This window comes from Puma concolor, chromosome C2 (genome assembly GCF_028749965.1).
Source record: "Puma concolor isolate L17-30 chromosome C2, mPumCon1.1.hap2, whole genome shotgun sequence".
NCBI classification, from domain to species: Eukaryota; Metazoa; Chordata; class Mammalia; order Carnivora; family Felidae; genus Puma; species Puma concolor.
In genome coordinates this window covers 120,438,257-120,459,576 of record NC_141675.1, presented here as the reverse complement: position 1 = coordinate 120,459,576, position 21,320 = coordinate 120,438,257, and the positions used below count along the sequence as shown (strand labels likewise).

Here is a 21,320-nt window from a genome sequence, read left to right as displayed (position 1 = left end):
GAGGAATGGTATAAACAGGAAAGGCTACATATCACAAATGTATAGTTCATAAACTTCATAAACTGAGCATACCAATGAAACTAACTAGAGATCAAGGACTAGAACATCATCAGGACCCAGGAGGCACTTACTTCCTTCAAGCCACTACCTCCTCAACAGCAACCACTATCCAGACTCCATCAATGTAGATTAGCTATAACTGTCTTTTGTACTTTATATAAATGAAATCATACAGCACGTACCCTTTTGTGTCTGGCCTCTTTCACCCCACATCATGTTCATGAGATTCATGCATATCGTTGCACGCAGTTTTAGACGTTCAGCCCTAGCAGATAGGGCTGATTTTAACCAATTTACACATCCAATGCCAGTTTATGAGAGTTCCTGTTGTTCCATATCCCTGTCAACACTTGGTACTGTATATCTTTTTTTTTTTTTCTTCCAGTTTTGCTCTCCTGATAGATATCCCAATTTTCTTAAACTTTTTTTTCATTGAGGTGAAATTCACACATAAATTAACCTCTTATATTTTTTTTTAACGTTTATTTTTGAGAGACAGAGACAGAGCACGAGCGGGGGAAAGGCAGAGAGAGAGAGGGAGGCACAGATTCTGAAGCAGGCTCCAGGCTCTCAGCTATCAGCACAGAGCCCGATGCAAGGCTTGAACTCACAAACTGAGATCATGACCTGAGCTGAAGTCGGATGCTTAACTGACTGAACCACCCAGGTGCCCCTAAAATTAACCTTTTAAAAGTGAATGATTCTGGGGGCATTTAGTACATTGAGAATTTTGTGCAGTCACCATCTCTATCTAGTCCAAAACATTTCATCACCCCAAAAGGAAATTCTGTACCTGTTAAGTATTAACTCCACATTCTTTGACTCCTCTCCATCAGTCCATGATAGCCACCAATGTGCATTCTGTCTCTATGAGTTTATCTATTCTGGATATTTCATATATATCAAATCATTCATATGTGACTTGTTTGCTTCTAGCTTTTTTCTCTTAGCATAATGTTTTTAAGGTTCATTCACATTGTACCAGTACTTCATTCTTTTTATAGCCAAATAATATTTCATTATATGTATATACCACGATCTGTTTATCCTTGTATCCACGGATGGACATTTGAGTCATATCCACCTTCTGGCTATTGCAGATAGTGCTGTTACGAATATGTGTGTACATGTATTTGGTTGCATTCCTCTTTTCAGTTCTTTTAGATAGGTATATATGATAGCTGGGTCATATGATAACATGATGCTTAACTTATTAGGGAACTGCCAAACTTTCCACAGCAGCTGAACCATTTTAGATTCCCACCAGCAATGTACTATGGGTCCAATTTGTCTACTTCTTTGGCAGAAAGATAACACTTGTTATTTTCTGGATTCTTAAAAGAATTATTATTACAGTTATAAACCATCCTAGTGGGTATGAAGTGGTACCTCATTGTGGTTTTGATTTACATTTCCCTAATGACTAATGATGTTGAGCAATTTGCATACATTTAAAAAATATGAAGTGTGAACACAAAGAAAACAGGGACAGAATTTAAACAGCAATTGACTCATATGCTGACAATCACACCATCTTAATATTCTTCTCTACAGGCTCTTAAGCCTTAACTACTTTCTGGTATCTGTGCTTTGGTGACTGTAAATCAATTCTTTGCCTATTTTTAACTAAGTAAATTATTCATGTACACTTTTGCCATATTCTGTATTCACTTGGTGTTTGCTCCTTGGAACGAAACTTGCCTGGTGTCACATTCTTTCTTGAGAATAATATATAACATTCAAAACGGTAAGAATAAATCTCAAGTCATCAGAACCTAGATTTCCTGAATCGAGGTCAAAAGGCAATCTAGTTGATATTTTTCTCAAGAGGCACAATCACTTCCTAAAAATATTCAAGTCTCAGAAATGTTGAGGCTTTTCTTCGGAGACGGAAGAATCAGAATCCTTAACTAAAATAAAGACGTCATCAAAAGGGACTTCAACACCTACAAGCTGGTTTACTTAGAGCACATTAACTGGCTCATCTCCATTTCAGAGTCATGCCGAATTTCCCCCAGGCGAAATGACCCTCAGGTTACGTGCAACAACGGCTAAGTGAGCAGCCACAAAGTTAAAACTAACTCACAAAAAGAGGTTAAAGCCACAGTATGAAGGAATAGGCCCAGGCAATGTAAGCCATACCCAACCACTTTACAGCCTGCCATAAGGCACAGCAGGAACAAACTCTCACAGGAATGTGCAGGGGAAAGGATTTGTCTGACAAGAGAGACTTCCATGTCAGGAGCCAAATACCACTAACTCCCCAAGGCTTAAGCTTACAAAATGCCAAATGATTACTGTGCATATGTGGAAACTTCTTTTCCTAAAAAAACAAAAGTATTTTAATGAATCATTGGATATTTGGAAACAGCTTTTACTTTTTTTTTTTTCATTCTTTTTTCTTTTTCTTTTCTTTTTTCAATTTCTACTGGCTCTCTTCTCCAAAGGCAATGCTTCTTTTATGTTCAAAAACAAGGTTTGAGCCTATAAGAAAGGACCACGAGCCTGGAGTAAATGTTTCAAAATGTTTGCATGTCTGAAAGGGTAAAGTGCCATAAAAGCAGGTAATTGCTCCTTGATCATATTTTTTTCTGAATTCACTTGGCAACAGATTTTTTAAAATATTTCAGAGAGATTTGAAATTCTGGTCCTTAGCCTGTTTGGAAAAGAAGGAGGAATCAGGTTAAGGGAGGGTGGGTTAGGATAAAGAAGCTATGCCACAGACCTTTTATATATATTATTTCGCGCACCTCTCTCAAACATTCACATACAAATATTGTCCAAATAATTATTCCCAATTTACATATGCAGAAACTGATTTGCTTGGCTAGAATCATCTAACTAGTAAATGGCGGAGATAGGATTAGAACCCATTTCTGTCTGACTCCAAAGCATGTGCCAAGACCGTGGACTGAAGGAAAAGGGTCTCTATATACTTATTCTAATTGAATAAGTAAACAGAAGCCCCAGACCAGCAAGGCATCAAATGGCATCACATAACGAAGGAGAGTCAAAGTTACTTGTAGTATTAAAAAAAAAAAACTGAGGGGCGCCTGGGTGGCGCAGTCGTTAAGCCTCCGACTTCAACCAGGTCACGATCTCGCGGTCCGTGAGTTCGAGCCCCGTGTCAGGCTCTGGGCTGATGGCTTGGAGCCTGGAGCCTGTTTCCGATGCTGTGTCTCCCTCTCTCTCTGCCCCTCCCCCGTTCATGCTCTGTTTCTCTCTGTCCCAAAAATAAATAAAAAACGTTGAAAAAAAAATTAAAAAAAAAAAAACTGAAATGTGGGAGCACCTGGGTGGCTCAGTCAGTTAGGCATCAGACTCTTGATTTCTGCTGAGGTCATGATCTCACAGTTTGTCAGTTCAAGCCCCACGTTGGACTCTATGCTGACGGTGCGGAGCCTGCTTCAGATTCTCTCTCTCCCTCTCTTTCTGCCCCTCCCACACACACATGCACGCATTCTCTCTGTCTCTCTCTGTCTCTCTCAAAATAAATAAACTTAAAAAAATAGAAATGTAAACATCTATCAGAGTTTTGGCTACTAAAACATGCAGCACTCTTCAAAATATATGTGCATCTAGATAAAACTGAATTCTGTATCTAAAAATGTACTGTCCCCTTGGCAAATCAGATACATAATACAATTGCCTACCATTTTTCTGGAAATCCTATTTTGAAAATGTGAGCAGAGCCTATTTTGTGAGATACAGTCACAACTCAAGATTCTGTGTTTGTTTTGTCTTGTTTTTATTTTTCTTAACAGTAGGGAGGAGCAAACCAAAAATAATATTAACTTGACCAGCTATTTTTGAGCATACTCGCCTCTCAATGATTCTGGTCATTATCAAAAATCAAAACCTTCTCCTCCAAGGATGAAAATTTTCCAGTTTTGAGGATTTTCAAAAAGAAAAAAAATGTACCACATGCTTACAGAGAATTTCAAAATTTGCATTCCCAAAATACTTTAAGCAATGATCACATCTTAGAGGTATGTGTTCTCTCTCAAACTGACTACTTTGAATGAAACAAGTTTTCAATGCGTGAATTTCTGATATGTTTTTATAAGCCTATTTACTAGACATAGGGTAGGACTTCATTTTTAAAAATGTATCTGTTATTTATCAAATTGTCAATTAACTTCTGCTTCCTCTCAGTAATTGTGCAAAGACATGGAGCCACTAGGTGAAAGTCATAGCCTATCCTAAACTCAGGCTGCTTATAGTTAGTTGGCAGAGCATGGGAAGGGCAATGGTAAATAAAGAGAACCTCACAGTTTATCCATAAGGCTAATTGTCTAATTTCTCCAAGGAGCTAATATTTTAAAATTTTTAAATAAGAAAAGTAAGAAGGTAAGAGGCAAATTACTAATTGTTTTCTTGTGCCAATGAAGTCAAGACGGGAAGAGCACATAATAGAAAGAGAACTGGAATAGGAAGGAGGATTTGACTAAAATCAGTCCATGAATCTAGGTAAGCCACCGAGCCCTCTAGCCCTTAGCTTCCTCTTTTGAAAATGAGGAATTTTGAGACTTGATTATCTCAGAGGTCTTGTCCTATTCTGTATCCTAATAAGCAACATGCTGGAGCTCTAGACAAATTCACACTTAATTTTGTTTCTTACATTGGCCGCCTCTTCTGATTTTTCAGGACACTAGCCAAAAAAACCCTACAGACCATCGAAGACTAACTCATTTCTAGACATGGGTCATCTAGCCCAATTCCTAGGAATTAGTTTTGGTATCTCCTTTATGTAACTTCATAGTAACAAGAAAGGATGCATCCTTCCACATCCCCGCACCGCGCCCCCTCCCCCCCCCCCCCCCCCCCCCCGACCTCCACCACTCCATCCCGCAAGGACAAGTGTTTTGGCATACCAAAACCATACAGTTTTAAGAGGAAAGGACACCTGTTCACTTTAGGTCATTCTTCCTTTCTGTTCTTTCTTTTTCATCCCCTCTACTAAAGCATAAGACAAGTGAAAAATAGTTCAGCTACCCCAGTTCAAACCACACTTGTAAATTACTGGCATAAATCTGGTGTCCACTGAAATATCTATAAATATGGCATATATGACTCATTTTTAGCAGCAGATGTTTGGATCTAATGGTTCAAGGCATTGTTGGGTCTTCCTAAATGAATAGTTAAAGCAGAAAATCAGCTGCTTAAAGAGGTGCTTTTTGAAAGATTCAGGGCAGAGTTTTGCCCAAAATTATTTCCTTCACTGTCTCTCCCAGAGCTTGAAATTCAAATGTTAGACTGCTTTTGTTTCTTGAATAAAAACATTTCTCTGGAGATAATACCTTAAGTTATTATCTATTACTGGATGAATTAGTTTGGGATTTTTTTTTTTTTTTTAAGCTAGCTGGAAACAGGGCCTATGGGAATTGGATTCAAGTTCAGTGCCCAGGTTTTAGAATGACAGACAAAAAGTATGATGTACAAGTTTGCTCTCAGATCTGCCCTAAGCATCCTGAGCATAAAATTTACAGTCTTGTTGAACATTCCCTTTGCACAGAAAGATACAAGACAGAAACATATATACTACCCAAAGGGGTCAGCTCAGCATCTTTGCTGTAATAGCCCAAAGAGTGACACTGAGGATAGCAAGGTTTTACCTTGTGAACACCCTCATTTACTTTGGCATGGCTCATGTCCCTGCCATCCCCAGCTTTGTGAGATGGGGGACGTTAAGTGTTAGGTGAAGCAGGACTTCCTTGCATCTATCCAAAATACCCTTTCCTTTCCAAAGAATGTCATCTCATCCTGGCATTTGGTTTCCTGGTGAACATATCTTCACCACACGCGATTTTACGGATTCCAAGCCTTCCTTTACTATCGTTATTGTAATCTCTATTCTGGTTGACTGCCAGAGACAACAGTTAAGTTTGGTTATTTTAAAGTTTAATTTTTTTTCTCTAGCTTTGAATTTTCTGGCGGAAAGTTATTGGGAGCATAAAACCATGGGGCACTTTAAGCTTCTAAGTCTCTGCAGGCAAGTTAATTTGTGTAGGGTGGAATTATAGGGACTGTTCTTTCTCAAATAAGTCCTGTATGAATTCTTACAAATCCACTTAAGTCCTTGCTTACAGTTGCAAGAAAATTGGATCCTCCACCTTAAATAAGTTGGCTGTGTATTGAAACTATTTAGGATATAATCGTATTCTTTCCTTTTAATGAATCTAAACTTATGTTGGAATAACAGTAATATATGAGGCACTTAAAGCTGACTGCTAATACCACTTCCTGAAGATTATTTTAAAATAAATAAACGTTCATTTACTAAGTGGATATTCTGCCCCATCAACAAAGGATGCAGAATGGATAGCAAAAGTCATTAGCATAATACAAATGCTTTCAAAAGGACTTTGGAATGCCTAAACTAAAAAAGTACACTACCAAGGACTTGGAAAGAATTTTAAATTCCAAGGCCAAAGAATCTACTGCATATTAATCTTCTTTATCAAAAAGTTGATTTGGAGCAGTAAAGACAAAAATAAGCCTATTGTGCAATGGCAAAAAAAAAAAAAAAAAAAAAAAAAAAGAATGAAAAGAAGAGCCTAGGAGACGGGGATGGCGTGGTGGAAAGATGCTACTTTGGGGAGCAGGGCATCTGGTGGTCTTAATTTTGTCACCAAACAGTTTTGAATTTTTAGCTAGGCATTTCAACCCTATTAACATACATTTTCCCATTTGCAAAAGGACGGGTTGAAGTATGGTTTTTCAGGGTGTCTTCTGACAAAAAGAATCTTTGAGGGGTTTTTATGACCTAAGCAAGGTAGCAAAGTCCAGAGAAATAGTTTGAAAAAAAAAAAAAAAAAAAAAACTCCTCATAAACTTATAACTGGACTTCTGCCTCCTAAGAGCATTTAATTCTTTTAAGTGAAAGCATGCATGCAGATTCCCCCAGCTGTCACCCTTGAAGAGGACGGAGTAAATATGCTCGAACTTATATGAAGCTCAAAGTGTAATTGTTAAAAACTCCTACACACAATTAAGAAAATGGCGACGACTTTTTTCTGCTTTCATCACCTCATCTATAAACTACACATTTCTGAAAGCTTTAAGTATCTTTCTAATGTACACATTATAAATAAATGGGGTAGGGGGCAGATTTAGACAGTAACAGACTGTCTACATTTAAGATGCGACATCCACTGGGTATGAAGGGAATCTATGATTTCATATCACTTCCCTCAATTTTTCCTGACACATATTTGGAAATTTTTTGTCTTAGTTCCTACTGTCACTGTTAGAATACAAGCACATTCCTTTCTGTACATGTTCTGCAGCGTCATCATGCCTTTGGAGTATGTGCTGAGAGACTGAGTCAAGAGTTCCCTTGAGGAGATGTTAAAGAGATGGTGGGCATGAGGACCAGGGAGCTTGGCATCTCTCAGCAATTCCTGGCTGGATAAAGCACACTATGAGATTTACTAACAGCCATGCAATTTCTAGTAATTTATGTCAGGCACTACAAAATTTACTCTGCACACATATTTACAAATTATTTTAATTCATGTAGCCTACTGTATGCCTAACTAACATATCATAGTGCAGCCTGATGTGAATGCAGGCAACTATGTTTTTAAGACATTAACCTATTACCCACCTACAATGCATGACATGCTTGACAAAAAATCTGAACTTAAAATTTCAGGTGCATGTTTGTGCTTTTATGAGAAAAGCAGAGTATACATGCCTGTAGTATGATATCCTGTTACTTCAAAACTAATTTTCGGCTACATGATTATACACTAAGAGGAAAAAATATACCTATATATGAAATCCATCATAATAAACCATTATGATATATTAATTTACAAGGACTTCTGAGCTACACAGTTTTGAGAAAAAATAAATTCAAAGTTACACTATTAGAATCAATTACAGAAGTAATACAAAATTTAAATGCTTTCTCTTCTAACATTTTATAAATGACCATTCAACTTTCTTTATAACTCTATCACTTTTTCGGCTTTTCTTTTTTCTGCTTAACAAATCAATTTTTCAAATGCAGTAGGAGTTGTAGCCCTTATTTTTGTCTCCAAGGCAAGATGCTATTAGGGGTCACTTCCCATGTACGGAGAAAACAATCTTCATGGATAATAATGATAAAACCTTATGGAATGCAAAAACAACGAAAATATGTATTCTCGGATGACTGCATTAGGGCCAAGTCAATATTAGTCCCACTTCACCCACGCACCACATAGTCTAAAAATGCTGTCAGCCTGATAAGAATTTCCTGATTTGCTCTTTTTTCCAATAGAAAATATAGGTCATCAAAATAAACTCCTGACAGTAAAAGAACAGTAGTTAGACTATCAAGTCTCTTCATTTTGCTAGTCAGTTATAGTCAAATAGTTTCTTTACTTAACAACAACAAAAAGTAACCTCGAACAAGTCATTTTAGTAAGAGTGACATGAAAATTTCCAAGCACACCTTTCAACTTAGTTCTTAAAGTCAACTTAGCCTAATTATCTACTTGAATGATAGCCACAGAACCCTAATGTATAGTAAAGTTGATACTTAATAATATGTGCGACTAATCAATGTGGACTACTCAGGCAAAAAAGAAAGCTCATTCTTCATTTTGTTGATGGTCTTAGCAAAAGAATGAAATTTGGGGATTGAGTTGTAGCGCTATTGCAAAAGTGAGAGTACTGGAGTTACTTCTTACCAAAAACTGTATTTTATGATGAGTAACTTAGAATTTTTCTGATGCTGAATTTTATTTTCTAGTTCAAGAGTCTCACAATCCTAAGCTCCACCACATATTCATATATTAATGAAATTATTTTCATAATTCTATAAAACAAAACCCTATTCATAACTTCTATAGCTCAAGTTATTTTTTAAGGGGAAAATACATTTTTTGTATGGTTAGTAATTTTGAGTCTGTTGCTTGTCCACATTCCAACTGACAATTGAAAGGTTCTACAGTCTCCAAGATGGAAGAAAGGAGAGGAGGAAATAGGTTGGTTTAGCTTGGACTGAGTGTTTATAAAACACATAAAACATATCCAGCATCTCTGTGCCTCGCTTGCCTAATGTGTACCTAAGTGGTTACCTATGTCTTTTCTATTTAAACCCAAAGAAAAGCAAACAGCATAGCCAAAATGTTTTCAACCCATCACCCTTGACCATAAATTACAAAATGCTTTCCCATCTCCTCTTTATATCTTGCTTTCAATGCTGAAGCTGCTGAATATTAAAAAAAAAAAAAAGACAGCAAGAAAGTGGGGCTCCTTCCTCTCTTGCCCTACTTGGCCCTGTTAACCTTATATTGTTTACTAGGTAAATATTGTTTAGCACGTACCCTGTTCCAGAATCAGCTGAATTTTACAGCCCCTAAATTCTAAGCAGAAATTATGATTTCTTTCCAAAGAGTAGCACTACAAGTATAGCAAAGAAACAGACGTAAAGGGAATACAGAAATTAAAATATTACCTAACTATATCAATAATAATAAATTAAAGAGCCAAACCCTTAAGACCATAATAAAACATACGGTTCCAAAGAAATTTAAAAAACCCAATCAATAAATTCTGTGGATGGTAATCTCCAAACCATATCTAGTTCCCTGATAAGTGTCTCCACCTCAGAGTGTGTAAATTGTATTTTTTTAAATCTCACCAAATCAACCCCCCCCCCCCCCCCCCAATTCCCAAAGTCTGAGGAATCTACTTTGGTACAAGCTAGTGCCACATACTCACATATGTGTTCTCTGTAGCACTAAGTCTTGACACACACTCTGTTGGTATCCAGAGAGGAATGTCCAGGGGTACCTAGTGCCAAATTCTCCACACCCTATCCTCCCTTCTAAAGGAACTATATCATCTCCCTGGTTCTAGAATCCTTTTTAGCCACAGCATTCTCAGTCACTCTCACCAGCATGGTGAAGATCCAACATCCCGAGATCCAAAGTTACTTCTTGAAGACCGACACACTCCCAGCGGACTGAACTATAACACCTCTGCACTTTGATAGAATTAAATGAATGAGGAACTTTGGGATCAATTCCTGCCCTCTAAGTCACAGTCATGAGAAGACAGACTCTACAGAGAAATTCTAGTAACATTTGACAGGCGTTACACGAGATCGATATTCCACCATAAAAGTTCCAGAAAGGTCATTCCATGAGCTCACTGTCCAGGTAGCCTCCCCTATGTCAGTGACACATTTCATCCTCTTAATCCACAAAACCCTGAAACACTCCACCTTTCCAAAGGAAACAAGATATTTGATTTAAAGGAAGTTTACTCACATACTCCTAAGACAGATGCCCTTGGTGAGTTTCAGAAAACTGAGCCCAAAGAGCTAAGGTGCCTATGAGGACCAGCCTCTGAGCTCCGGCGACAACAGCCAATGAAGCCCCCAGCCAGGTAATGAATCCCCACCCGTCCACCAGGCTGCTGTGCTCGTCCCTTCCCGAAGCCTCTCCTCTTCCCTACTAATGGCTTTCGGCTCAAGGGCGCTCCCGCAGGTCCCAGAGCATCCTCCGCGCCACCCGTCCCGGCGGGACGTCGCCCCAGTCCCAGACAGATACTCTCGGTGCCCCTCGCCCCCGCCCCCGCCCCCGGCGGGCTGCCCGGTCGGTGACTCACCTGCTGGCCAGGTTGGGGCGCCGGGTGGTAGTAGGCTGTGGGGCAGGTTGCAGCTGCCACAGGGTTGGGCAGATACTGGGGCGCTCCATACGGCTGGGGGTGATACATCACCTCCGCACAACTCATGGCAGCCGGGGCAGCGGCGGCCCCCGAGCTGCCGCCGCCGATCTACGCGCTCCGGCGACGGGCGCCGCCGCCACCGCCGTAGCTGCCTCCTCTGTCGCTGCTCCAGCTGCTACTGCGGCGAAGGCGGGTCCTGGGCGGCCGCGGGCTCCGCGCTGGGCGCGGGCTCGGGAGGGGTTGGCAATCAGTGGGGGCCCATGCGCGGGCACCTTCATCTTCAGCCCCTCCGAATGTCCCCTTGCCTGCGCTTATACAGCGGCTCCGGGACTCAGCGGCCCGCCGCGCGGCGGGGGCATGACAGCGCCGGGCTCCGGCGAGGACAGCAGCACCCACCGCAGCTCCAGCCGCAGCCTCAGCCCCGGCGGGGTAGGGCAGCCCCGGGGAGCCGGGACTCTGGTTTGCATATACACAATGCACGCCCGGAGCTCGTCCTATCACCGGAGCTCGAGCCTGGGCGAGGACCGGGAGGCGGGGGCAGAGGGAGGGGGCCGCTGGGGAGGAGGGAGAGCACTTCGCCGCTCCAGGCTCTGACGCCGAGCTCCGCAAAGTTCTTCCAACTGGGTCCGCTGCGGGCGGGTCGCCCAGCAGGGGACCCCGGGGAAGGCCGGCTGCGGATTGGAGCTAAGTTTGAAGCCCTCTCCGCCTCCCAGCAGCGGGATGATGGTGGGAGGGGAACGGTATGCGTGAGGCTCCGCGCCCTCAGAGCTCGGGCTTCCCACCCTGTCTCTGTTACCTGGCTGTCAGGGCGGGGTCTTCCCACCCCCGGGGGAGCATTTAGGGGGAGCAGCAACACGGGGCCAGAGCTAAACGAAGGCCAAGTGTGCAAAGAGGTAAAACAGAACAGGCGCAAAATAAACTGGCATTAGCCCCTCCATTAAATCTAACAGTAAGTGAAAGTTAACTTTATTGCCAAATGCACACATGCCAAGAATGCAACACAGTTTTCTACAAGTGATCTCCGCTTTAAGTTTACACCTTCATGGTATGACATTCTTGTGGGACGTCAACCTTTTGTGGCTTTTCCTGCCTGGTTTCCATAGAGCAATAGGCAATAACAACCAATTAAACCCATTCAGCTATGACAGGTTTATCTACTTGCAAGTAGCTTATAATCCTCTCCAAAATGAAAAAGAAAAAAAAAATCTGTAGGAATATGATTGTATTTTGACATAACCAAGTAAAGTGGAAAATAATTATAATTATTTACAAATCAGTAAACTTTTTGACCTTAACCAAGCATATCTCTCCCTTTAAATATAGGTATCCTCTTTCATGACACAGAACAGTTTCTTTGTTTTCCCAGAGACTACCCTTTCTCTGAGAAAAAAATTGATGTGGACGTCAAATGCACTGATGTTGTTATGGACTGAATCGTGTCCCCCCAAAATTCAATGAAGTCTAACGCTCATTGTGACTATGTTTGGAGACAGGGCCTATCAGGAGGTAATTAAGATTACTAACTGGTGTCTTTATAAGAAAAGGAAGGGACACCAGGGATTGCTTTCTGCACTGGCACAGAGGAAAGGACTTGTGAAACCCAGTGCGAAGGTGCAGTCTACAAGCCAGGAGGAGAGGGCTCACCAAAAACTCACCTTGAGGGCAGCTTGATCTTGGACTTTCAGACTTCAAAACTGTGAGAAAGTAAATTTCTGTTGCTTAAGGCAACCAGTCCTTTTTGTTATGGCAGCCCTAGCTGACTAATACAGATGCACAGTATTAATTTATTGCTAATCTTGATATGAATGTGTATGTGTGCATACGTAACTACATAGTTATACATACATCAATACATATATATTCACACGTGCACACACTATACACCCAAATACACAAACTATAATAATTTGACAGGAACTCTTTGCTATTATAACAATTCTTATTCACCCATTCATTCTTTCATCTACTAAATATTAAAAATATATTACAGGCTTTCACAGATTGGATTTTGTGCTTTTTGTCATGAAGAAGTATTCCTATCAATAAGACATATGCAAAGTTATTTGAAATGTTTATCACTGTCTTTTTAAAAACTGACATCCTCTGGCCATACTCCTTTCCTGTGTTCCAGGTTCATCTATCTGGCTTCTGTCTAGATATTTCCACATAGATGTTCCATAGGAACCTCAGTCATAATAGCACTAATATTTCCCCATAGCCCCAACCTGATCCTCCTCTTTTAACTTCCAGCTCAGGTATTGAAACTCCCACCTACCAGTTGCTGAGTTAGAAATCTGAGAATCATCAGACACTTCTTTCTTATTCTTACGGTCCCTGCTTCTGGTCTAAGTCCACTTGATCCCAACTTTTACACTTCTGATTCTGTGCCTTCATCTTTTTATCTCTGTGGCTACAATCCTTAGTTCACTTGGCATCTTTCACCCAGACTCCTCCTGCAGGAGGCTTCTACCTGATTTCTAGGCCCCAACCTTAACCCTCTTCTGATCCATTCTTCACACAATTTATCCTCTTACTGTTTTCTGTTCCAGCCACTGCAGATCCAAGAGAGTAATAATGTTTTGTCCCTCTTTAAAAAATATTTTATAATAGCTCCCTACAATGTATAGTCCCAACTCTTTAATCTTCAAATTCTGGTCCCTGTCTATGTCACCATCTCCTATAACTGTCCATTCAGCCACCTGAGTTTAGACCTCCCTTTCCAGGAAAGAGCTCGCTAACTCCTATGACCTTGTCTTATTATATATTACCAGAACATCTGCACCAACACCCTTTACCTTCTTCACTTGCTACCTCCTTTTTGTTCTTTAGGGAACCATCTTCCAGAACATCCACTGAAGACCAGCTTTGATGCCTCTACTCTTGGCAACTCCAGCACCCTATGAACACTGCTCTCACCATACCAACTACTTGATTTGAAATTTCCCATTTGCTTTTTTCCCCAGTATGACCATGGCCACGTAAGAGCAGGGACTGTGATTTTTTTATCTGTAATCTAAATCATATAATGCCTGGCTTAATAAACATTTACTGTATAAAGTATTCTAAAAAGGGGAAAAGAAAACTCTTCAAGGAACTTACAAACTCGTAGGGGATCCAAGCATATCTGAAATCAGTTCAGGTCAGAACATGGAACATGGTTTTAGATTCTGTGTCAGGATCTCCACTGTATGTTAGAATGAGAAGTTCCTTGTTATGTGAGGAGCTTTGGACCTAGACTGTAAAGTGATGAATTAGACCACAAAGCTAGTTTCCAAGGGCCCCCTTTCCTCTACAGCAAGCCCCCTTTTTGAATCCCTGTATCTTCCAACTGTATCTTCAAATAACTTAATGTATCTGTAGCTCATTATTATTGGTATAATTACATGTTCAATATATCTCCTCTACTAGACTTGCAGAGAATACTTATATCTTGTTATTTAACATTTAGAAGATGTTCAGTATATATTTGTTGACTTAGAAAAAAAATCCAGAACTAAATCCAGAATGTCCATACTCCCAATTTCTGCATCTTCCTTATTCCCCCATATGGCCTCTACTATGGTGCAAATATTTATTATATGACAAAGATGTAGTTCTTGGATACCAGTAAGTCATGGACTCAAAAGTCTGGAGTTATTTGGCAAAATCTTTCTATACTGCAGTATTTTTGGTTTTGTTTGTTTATTTGTTTGGTTGTTTGTTTGTTTTTTTATTTTAGAGAGAGAGTGAGAGCATGCAAGTGGAGAGAGAGAGAATCCCAATCAGGCTCCAAGCTCAGCATGGAGCCCAATGTGGGGCTCGATCCCACTACCCCGGGAACATGACCTGAGCCAAAATCAAGAGTTGTATGCTCAACTGACTGAGCCACCCAGGCACCCCTGCAGTATCTTTGTTTTGATACCTTCCTTCATTTCTGTATTGTACTGATAGGGGAAAAAAAAATGAAAGACTAAAGATAAATTCTGTCCAGAATTAGAATCTAGAAGAAACAATTCCTGTTAAGGAAAGCTAAGTTGGAGCTCTGACTTCCAGGTAGATATTTAGAGTTTTAGGGTGAAAAAGAATCAAAAAAGATCATCTAGTCTAACATCTTTCAACATCTTTCAACAATAAGCAAACACATGGTCTGGTTAATGTCTCCTACAGAATTAATGTCTCCTTTTGGCACACTCTAACCAAAATCCCAAATCTTTTTCACTCTTGGCTCAGGTCTCTATCACCCCATGATAAGGATATACAAACAAGCATATATATATATATATATATATACATATATATATATATATATAGTATCTATTTATGCCTATACACACATGTATGCATGTATGTATATTCATAGATATCCATTTAAGCATATACGTATACAAAAGAAGAGGTTTTAGATTAGATCATCCTTTGGTTACCTTGATGTTTTAGAAAAGAGGTGGCATAGAAATGTAGGCCAACTGCATTTAACAGTTGTGAGTCACACAGATCAGAGAATGTGATCTGATCACTGGTGTACTCACTGTCATGTTAATTATGTGGAGGTGTCACAATTATTTGGAATAATTGAGATGAAATAAATGAGATGAAACTTGATTATTTGCACTTCTGAGCTAAAGTTCCTGAAATTTACCCTTTTATCTTTTCTCTTCCTTCTCTGAAACCATCCCACCTCCCTTCTGGCTCAGATGTGGAACCAGATCCTACCCATTGGTGTTGATCCTCTTACTCTTTTCTACCCAGCCACTATAATTCCAACAGAATATTAAAATTACCTTAAATGTTCCCAACTCTTCTGACCCAGGGGTTTACAGTCCCTATATTTTTGCCTCACTCACCAAATTTCCCAGAATGTTCCCAATTTTACGGCTGGAATTTGGTGTGGTGAAGTCCCCAAACCAGTTTTAATTAGAGAGGGTAACATGAAGTAGGTTTCCCAATATCTCTTTGGATAAGATAGGGCAAAAAAGAAAGCAGTTTTTTGTTTTGTTTTGTTTTGTTTTTCTGAGTGATGACAGCCAGGCTTGTCTTTAATTGGGGTGCCAGTGTAAGAAACATGGAACCTTCTGTACACACACATGGATTTCTCAACCTGTGTATCTAGCTACTCCCCTCCCAATTCACCAAACAGCAGATCCTTGACCAGCTGTCTGGCCTAAGCTGAGTCCCTGATAATGCAGCCCACTCTACAATCATGGCTCTGAGGAAGCAGGTTTGGGTCATCTGCACAGGAATTTCCTAGGTCTTAAGAAACGTGGTTGTTCTAGGCAGAATGATGCCTGTCCAACCCTCAAAAATGTTGTACTCTAATCCCTAGAATTTATGAACATGCCTATCTCATATAGCAAAAGGGAGCGAGACTGCTGATGGAATTAAGTTTATTAACGAGTAGATTTTAAGACAGGAAAATTATCCTGGATTATCTGACTGGGCCCAGTGCAATCACAAGGGTCCTTTTAAGAAGGAGTCAGGAGGCAGAAGAGTCAGTGTCACATTGATCTGAAGTGAGAAGGACTCTACAGACCACAGATAACTGTGATGATGAAAAGGAGCAATGAGCTAAGGAACAGAGGGAACCTCTAGAAGACAAAAAAGGCAAGCAACTGGAGTGTCGTAGAGCCACCAGAAGGAACACAGCCTTGCCAACATCATTTTGGACTTCTGACCTCCATAACTGTAAGATAATCAATCTACATAGTTTTAAGCCAATGAGTTTGTGGCAATTTGTTACAGCAGCAATAGGAAACTAATGCAATAGTTTAATGGGGAAAGGGGTACAAGAAGGAAGTTTTGGGTAAGCATGTCCCCTTTGCCCTACAGAGAGGCACAACAGGAAGAGGGCCAGTGAGGACTACTCTAAAACTCAGAGGCCAGGGAGGGGCTCTGTTTGCCTGGATCTAGGGCTGGTGCCAGTAATACCAGTAGAATAGTTGTATGAACAGAAGGTCAAATCTCACATGTTAAGCAATAAGCCACTTTATTCAGTTGTCCTCTAGGATCACCTGCCTTAAATGGGCCTTCTTCAATGCTCAGCAACTTTACTGTATTTCTCTAGCACATTTTATCCATGTTCTCTTGTAACTATTGCCTCCTATCTTCTCTATCATTCTCAAAGCCCTCAAATTCACTTTCTCCTTATTCTCCCTTTCCATTCTCTATTTAGTCCACTTACAGTCAGATTTCTGTCCCATTACCCCACTAAAATTTATTAAAATCACCAATAATGATCATGATAGCAAGTTCAAAGTTCATTTTCAAACTGCATCCTAATTGATGCTTCATTAATTTTGACATTAAGGATTAATCACTCCTTAAAATTCTCTTTTCTCTTGACATCCTTCCATGACACCCCCTCCCCCCGTCTTAAACTTTCTACTTACACTTTGGCTATTCTCAGTTTCCTCTGCCAAGTCCTCCTCTACTTAAACTCTAAATATTGAGTTTATTGGTTGCTTTGTCCTAGACCTTTTAGTTATCTTACTCTAGCCTCTCATCCTAAAAGATCTCATCCATCTTCAAATCACCTATACTGAATATACAAATAACTCACAAAAATTAACCTCCAACCCAGAGCACTCCTCAGAACCCAAGACTTACAGAGTGGAGATACATCTTACATGGAGTTCTAAAGACAATAAATAAAGCAAATGAAACCATATGCACCTCAAATTATTACTGAAAATTTCTTCAATATGTACTGAGTCTTAATAAGTTCAACACAGACAATTTGACCTTTAGCATTGAAAAGACTACCTTTTTTTGGATTGAACACCAGATGAAGTATGGTCAATGTTTAAGGAATCATGTCTTTTAAGAATTATGCTAATTTTTAAATGCTAAAATCTTACTCAAATTGGCAAGATACACACATAATGGGAGAGAAGCATTGGGAATTTAGACCAACTCAAGAAATGAAAGATTCATGCATCCCATCTTACTCTTACTCTGGGCTAGGTCAATGTCCACTGAGTTGGATGGTGAATATAGTGCCTCTTTATTATAAATTATCTTTCCATCTCTCTCCCTCTCTGTCTCTTTCTCTGTCTCTGTCTTTCTCATTTCTTCTGTCTCTCTTCCTCTGCCAACTTACCTCCATAGCCTCCTATCCATTTCCTCCTGCCCACTATGAGACTTTGCAATAACACATGCCATCCATTCATTTGTTCCAGCACAATGAACTCTCTCTTTTATTTAGTCTTTGCATGCATTATTTACTTGGATAATTCTTCCCCCCACACTTGGTCTAGTTGCCATGTAGTTTGTAGCTTCAATGTGCTTTCTCAAAGACACTTCCTAATCTAAAGTACACCCATCCCATCTCCACTATTCTCTCCAATAACTGCCTTCTCAACACTCCTCTTCCTTTTGAAATACATGCTTTTTCTCAACCTTTTTTTCCCCTTGTCTCTTCATTATGATTCATATAGGCATAAAACATATATATTTCATTCACTATTATGGTACCTTATAAACATTCATTAAATATTTATTGAATGAGATAATGATATTATGCTTTATTAAGGGATAATATCCTTTGGGGTTCAACATAGTCACAGTTGTAGGGATAGGCTTAATTTAAAAGTAGATTTTCACCACTTGAAATGTAGGTTATAGACTAGATGATTTAATGCATGTGCTCTTGTAAGAGAATGACGAAAAATGGAGGGAGTTTATATACATCAGGTATTTATGATTTTTGTACTTTCATGAAGAAAATGGTGATAAAGGGAACTCACACTTTATGAGGATCTGCAATGGACCAGGCATTTGTGTTAAAAATGCTTTCATCTCCCTCATGTGATTCTTACAATAATCCTATGCAGTAGTTGCTATCACCATTTCAGATACGGAAGAACTAAAGATCAGAAAAATTAAATACTTTAAAATCACCTAGCTCATGAGTGACTGAACCAGGATCTGACCACAGTGTTTGATTCCAAAACACTTCCAAAAAACCGTATCACTTAATAATAAATGGGCACTAGGTCTAATTAACTGCATACACATCTAACTTCACATATATGTATGGAGGAGGCAAGAGGCTAGATTTACCAAAGAATTGACAAGCCTCAAGAGAAAACTTCATAGATCAATTATTTGTCTAATGGGTCAATTGAATTAAAATTTCTGCTAAGCCCGGGTTTCTTTTCTTTTTTTTAAATATAATTTATTGTCAAATTGTGTGTACAGTGTGCTCTTGGTTTTGGAGGCAGATTCCCATGGCTCATCACTTACATACAACACCCAGGGCTCATCCCAACAAGTGCCCTCTTCCATGCCCATCACCCACTTTCCCCTCTCCCCCAACCCCCACCAACCCTCAGTTTGTTCTCTGTATTTAAGAGTCTCTTATGGTTTGCCTCCCTCCCTCTCTGTTTGTAACTTTTTTTTATCCCCTTCCCTTCCCCCATGGTCTCCTGCTAAGTTTCTGAAGATCCATATATGAGTGAAAACATATCGTATCTGTCTTTCTCTGACTGACTTATTTCATGTAACATAATACCCTCCAGTTCCATCCACATTGCTGTCAATGGCAGGATTTCATTCTTTCTCATTGCCAAGTAGTATTCCATTGTATATATAAACCACATCTTCTTTATCCATTCATCAATTGATGGACATTTAAGTTCTTTCCATAATTTCTGGGTTTCTAGCTTTAAGAATTGGTTTGGAAATAACTAAACAAGGAACTCCTGAAAATTCCCAAGTTCAACAGGAAAAATAACTGCAAGGGATTATAGGAGCAGCTTAAAATTTTTCTTTTTGGGTTGAATTGTGAGTTTTTATCTCAAAAGTACTTTTCTGGTTAATTTCTCTTTGTTTCCTTCATAATCTGTTAAAAATTGAATAGCATATGATACCACCAGAAACATGGCCTTGGTCTCAGGAAACAAGGACTTTAAATGGAGTAAAGAAGAGTGGCCAGAGTAGGCAGGTGGCCAGGACAGCAAGCTGCATAGGAGAGGGTGATTAGAGAAGTCCCTGGTAACAGACCTCCTTACAAGGAGGGCAGAGCTGGCCAGGCTGTGGGGTGACAATAAAATGCAGGGTCACCATCGGGCTCTCAGATATTCACATGAAGAATTAAAAGAGCATAAACACTGCCTTCAGAAAAAAATGTCAGTTTTCTCATATCTGGTAAAGATAATCAGATATATAGGACTTCTATGAGGATAAATAATGTGCATAAATCTCATAAGGCACCACCTGACCCATGCTGAACTTCAAAATGTTAATGCGTTTCCCTGTTACAAACCTACCTTGGCAAGTTGTGGAACAGACAAAAATCAAGAACAAGATTTATCATAGAACAATCAAAAATTTAAAAAAAAAAAACAAACAACCATGGGGCGCTCAGTCAGTTAAGTGGTTGGACTCTTGATTTGGGCTCAGGTCATGACCTCACAGGTTCATTTGGTGAGATGGAGCCCCACATCATGCTCCACACTGACAGTAGGGATCCTGCCTGGGATTCTCTCTCTCCCTCTCCCTTTCCCTCTGCCCCTCCCCCACTTCCTCTCTCTCTCTCTCTCTCTCTCTCTCTCTCTCTCTCTCTCTAATATAAATAAATAAACTTATTTAAAAACCCACATCATTTGCAGGTCTTTTTATGACTTCTGACCTAAAAACACACAAAGCAAGCATCCATCCAGTCCCATGAATTCAAGGACAATCTAGGGTGTAACACATGTGAGTTATGCATGGCACATACCTGTTATGTTTTGCATTTTTTTATTCACTTTCAACCTGTAACATTTAATGGGTAAGCTCATAATAGCATGTTCTCTCTGTCGAGTATTTTAAAAACACCCATGCAAGAATTTCTTAGGGCTTCTTACAGAGGTTTTTTTTGTACTCTGATTCAAGGTGGCACTTTTTTTTCTAATGGTTTTCAACATCTAGTAAAGTGGTCCCTTCTGTGACACATTTCCTCCTTTTATAACATCTTTAGGTTAGCGTACACAGTGCAAGTTACAAGTTGAAGACCTCACTTAAAGACTCGGAGGATAAAGTTTCACCTATCTACAATTAATAATGAGGCTACTTCTAATCCTCATAGTTTGGTTTGCTTAATATATAGTGAGGTTTTAAATATCTCCCACTGATCCAGAAGAGACACATAGCAAACTGGCAGCACCTGCTTCCCTAGTTCTGACTTGTGGAAAGTTGGCCATGACCCTCTCTTAGTACCTCTATTTACCACCTAGAATGTATTCCTAAAACAGTCCACTTGCTCTCTCTGTAGAGGTCTGTTTTCAAGAATTAATTTTGGCTGGTATTGTAGGATTTCATAGTATTCCTGATATAGTGTATTTTATAGAGATTTAATAATAAAAGTCTCTAAGTTGGGAAACAGTGAGATGAGATGAAGAGATGTCAGGACACTCCTTAGCCTGAATTAAAACATCACCAAAGAATATGTACTTAACCATGAGATAGAATCATTTGTCTTCATGGAAGATAATGACAGACCATTACTTCATTATGTACCTTGAGTTCCTTGTCTGTTTCTTCGCTGGTTTTCCTGGTAGTAATGGTAGACCTGGGCCAATTTAAGTCCATTGTCTTTGTCAGCCTTTGACAAGTGTAATACAATCACATGAAGT

The 21,320-nt window shown here is 39.7% G+C and overlaps 1 protein-coding gene across 6 annotated transcripts in view; it reads right to left on the bottom strand.

Annotated features, from left to right (window-relative positions):
• The window catches only part of VGLL3 (vestigial like family member 3), a 147,979-nt gene that overhangs the window by 37,780 nt on the left and 88,879 nt on the right, over positions 1-21,320 (bottom strand). The window contains exon 1 of one of the 6 annotated variants that reach the window (XR_015240365.1): positions 10,669-11,417. The exons of 1 other annotated variant lie outside the window; for it this stretch is intronic. Coding sequence is in view for 3 of the 5 variants with exons in the window: in XM_086675690.1 (XP_086531816.1) it covers positions 10,669-10,794 (126 nt within the window). In the remaining 2 variants the exon portion in view is untranslated. Of the gene's footprint in view, positions 1-10,328; positions 10,612-10,668; positions 11,418-21,320 lie in introns of those variants that run through there. 4 more of the 6 variants (XM_086675690.1, XM_025913501.2, XM_086675694.1 and 1 more) reach the window with 4 other exon arrangements.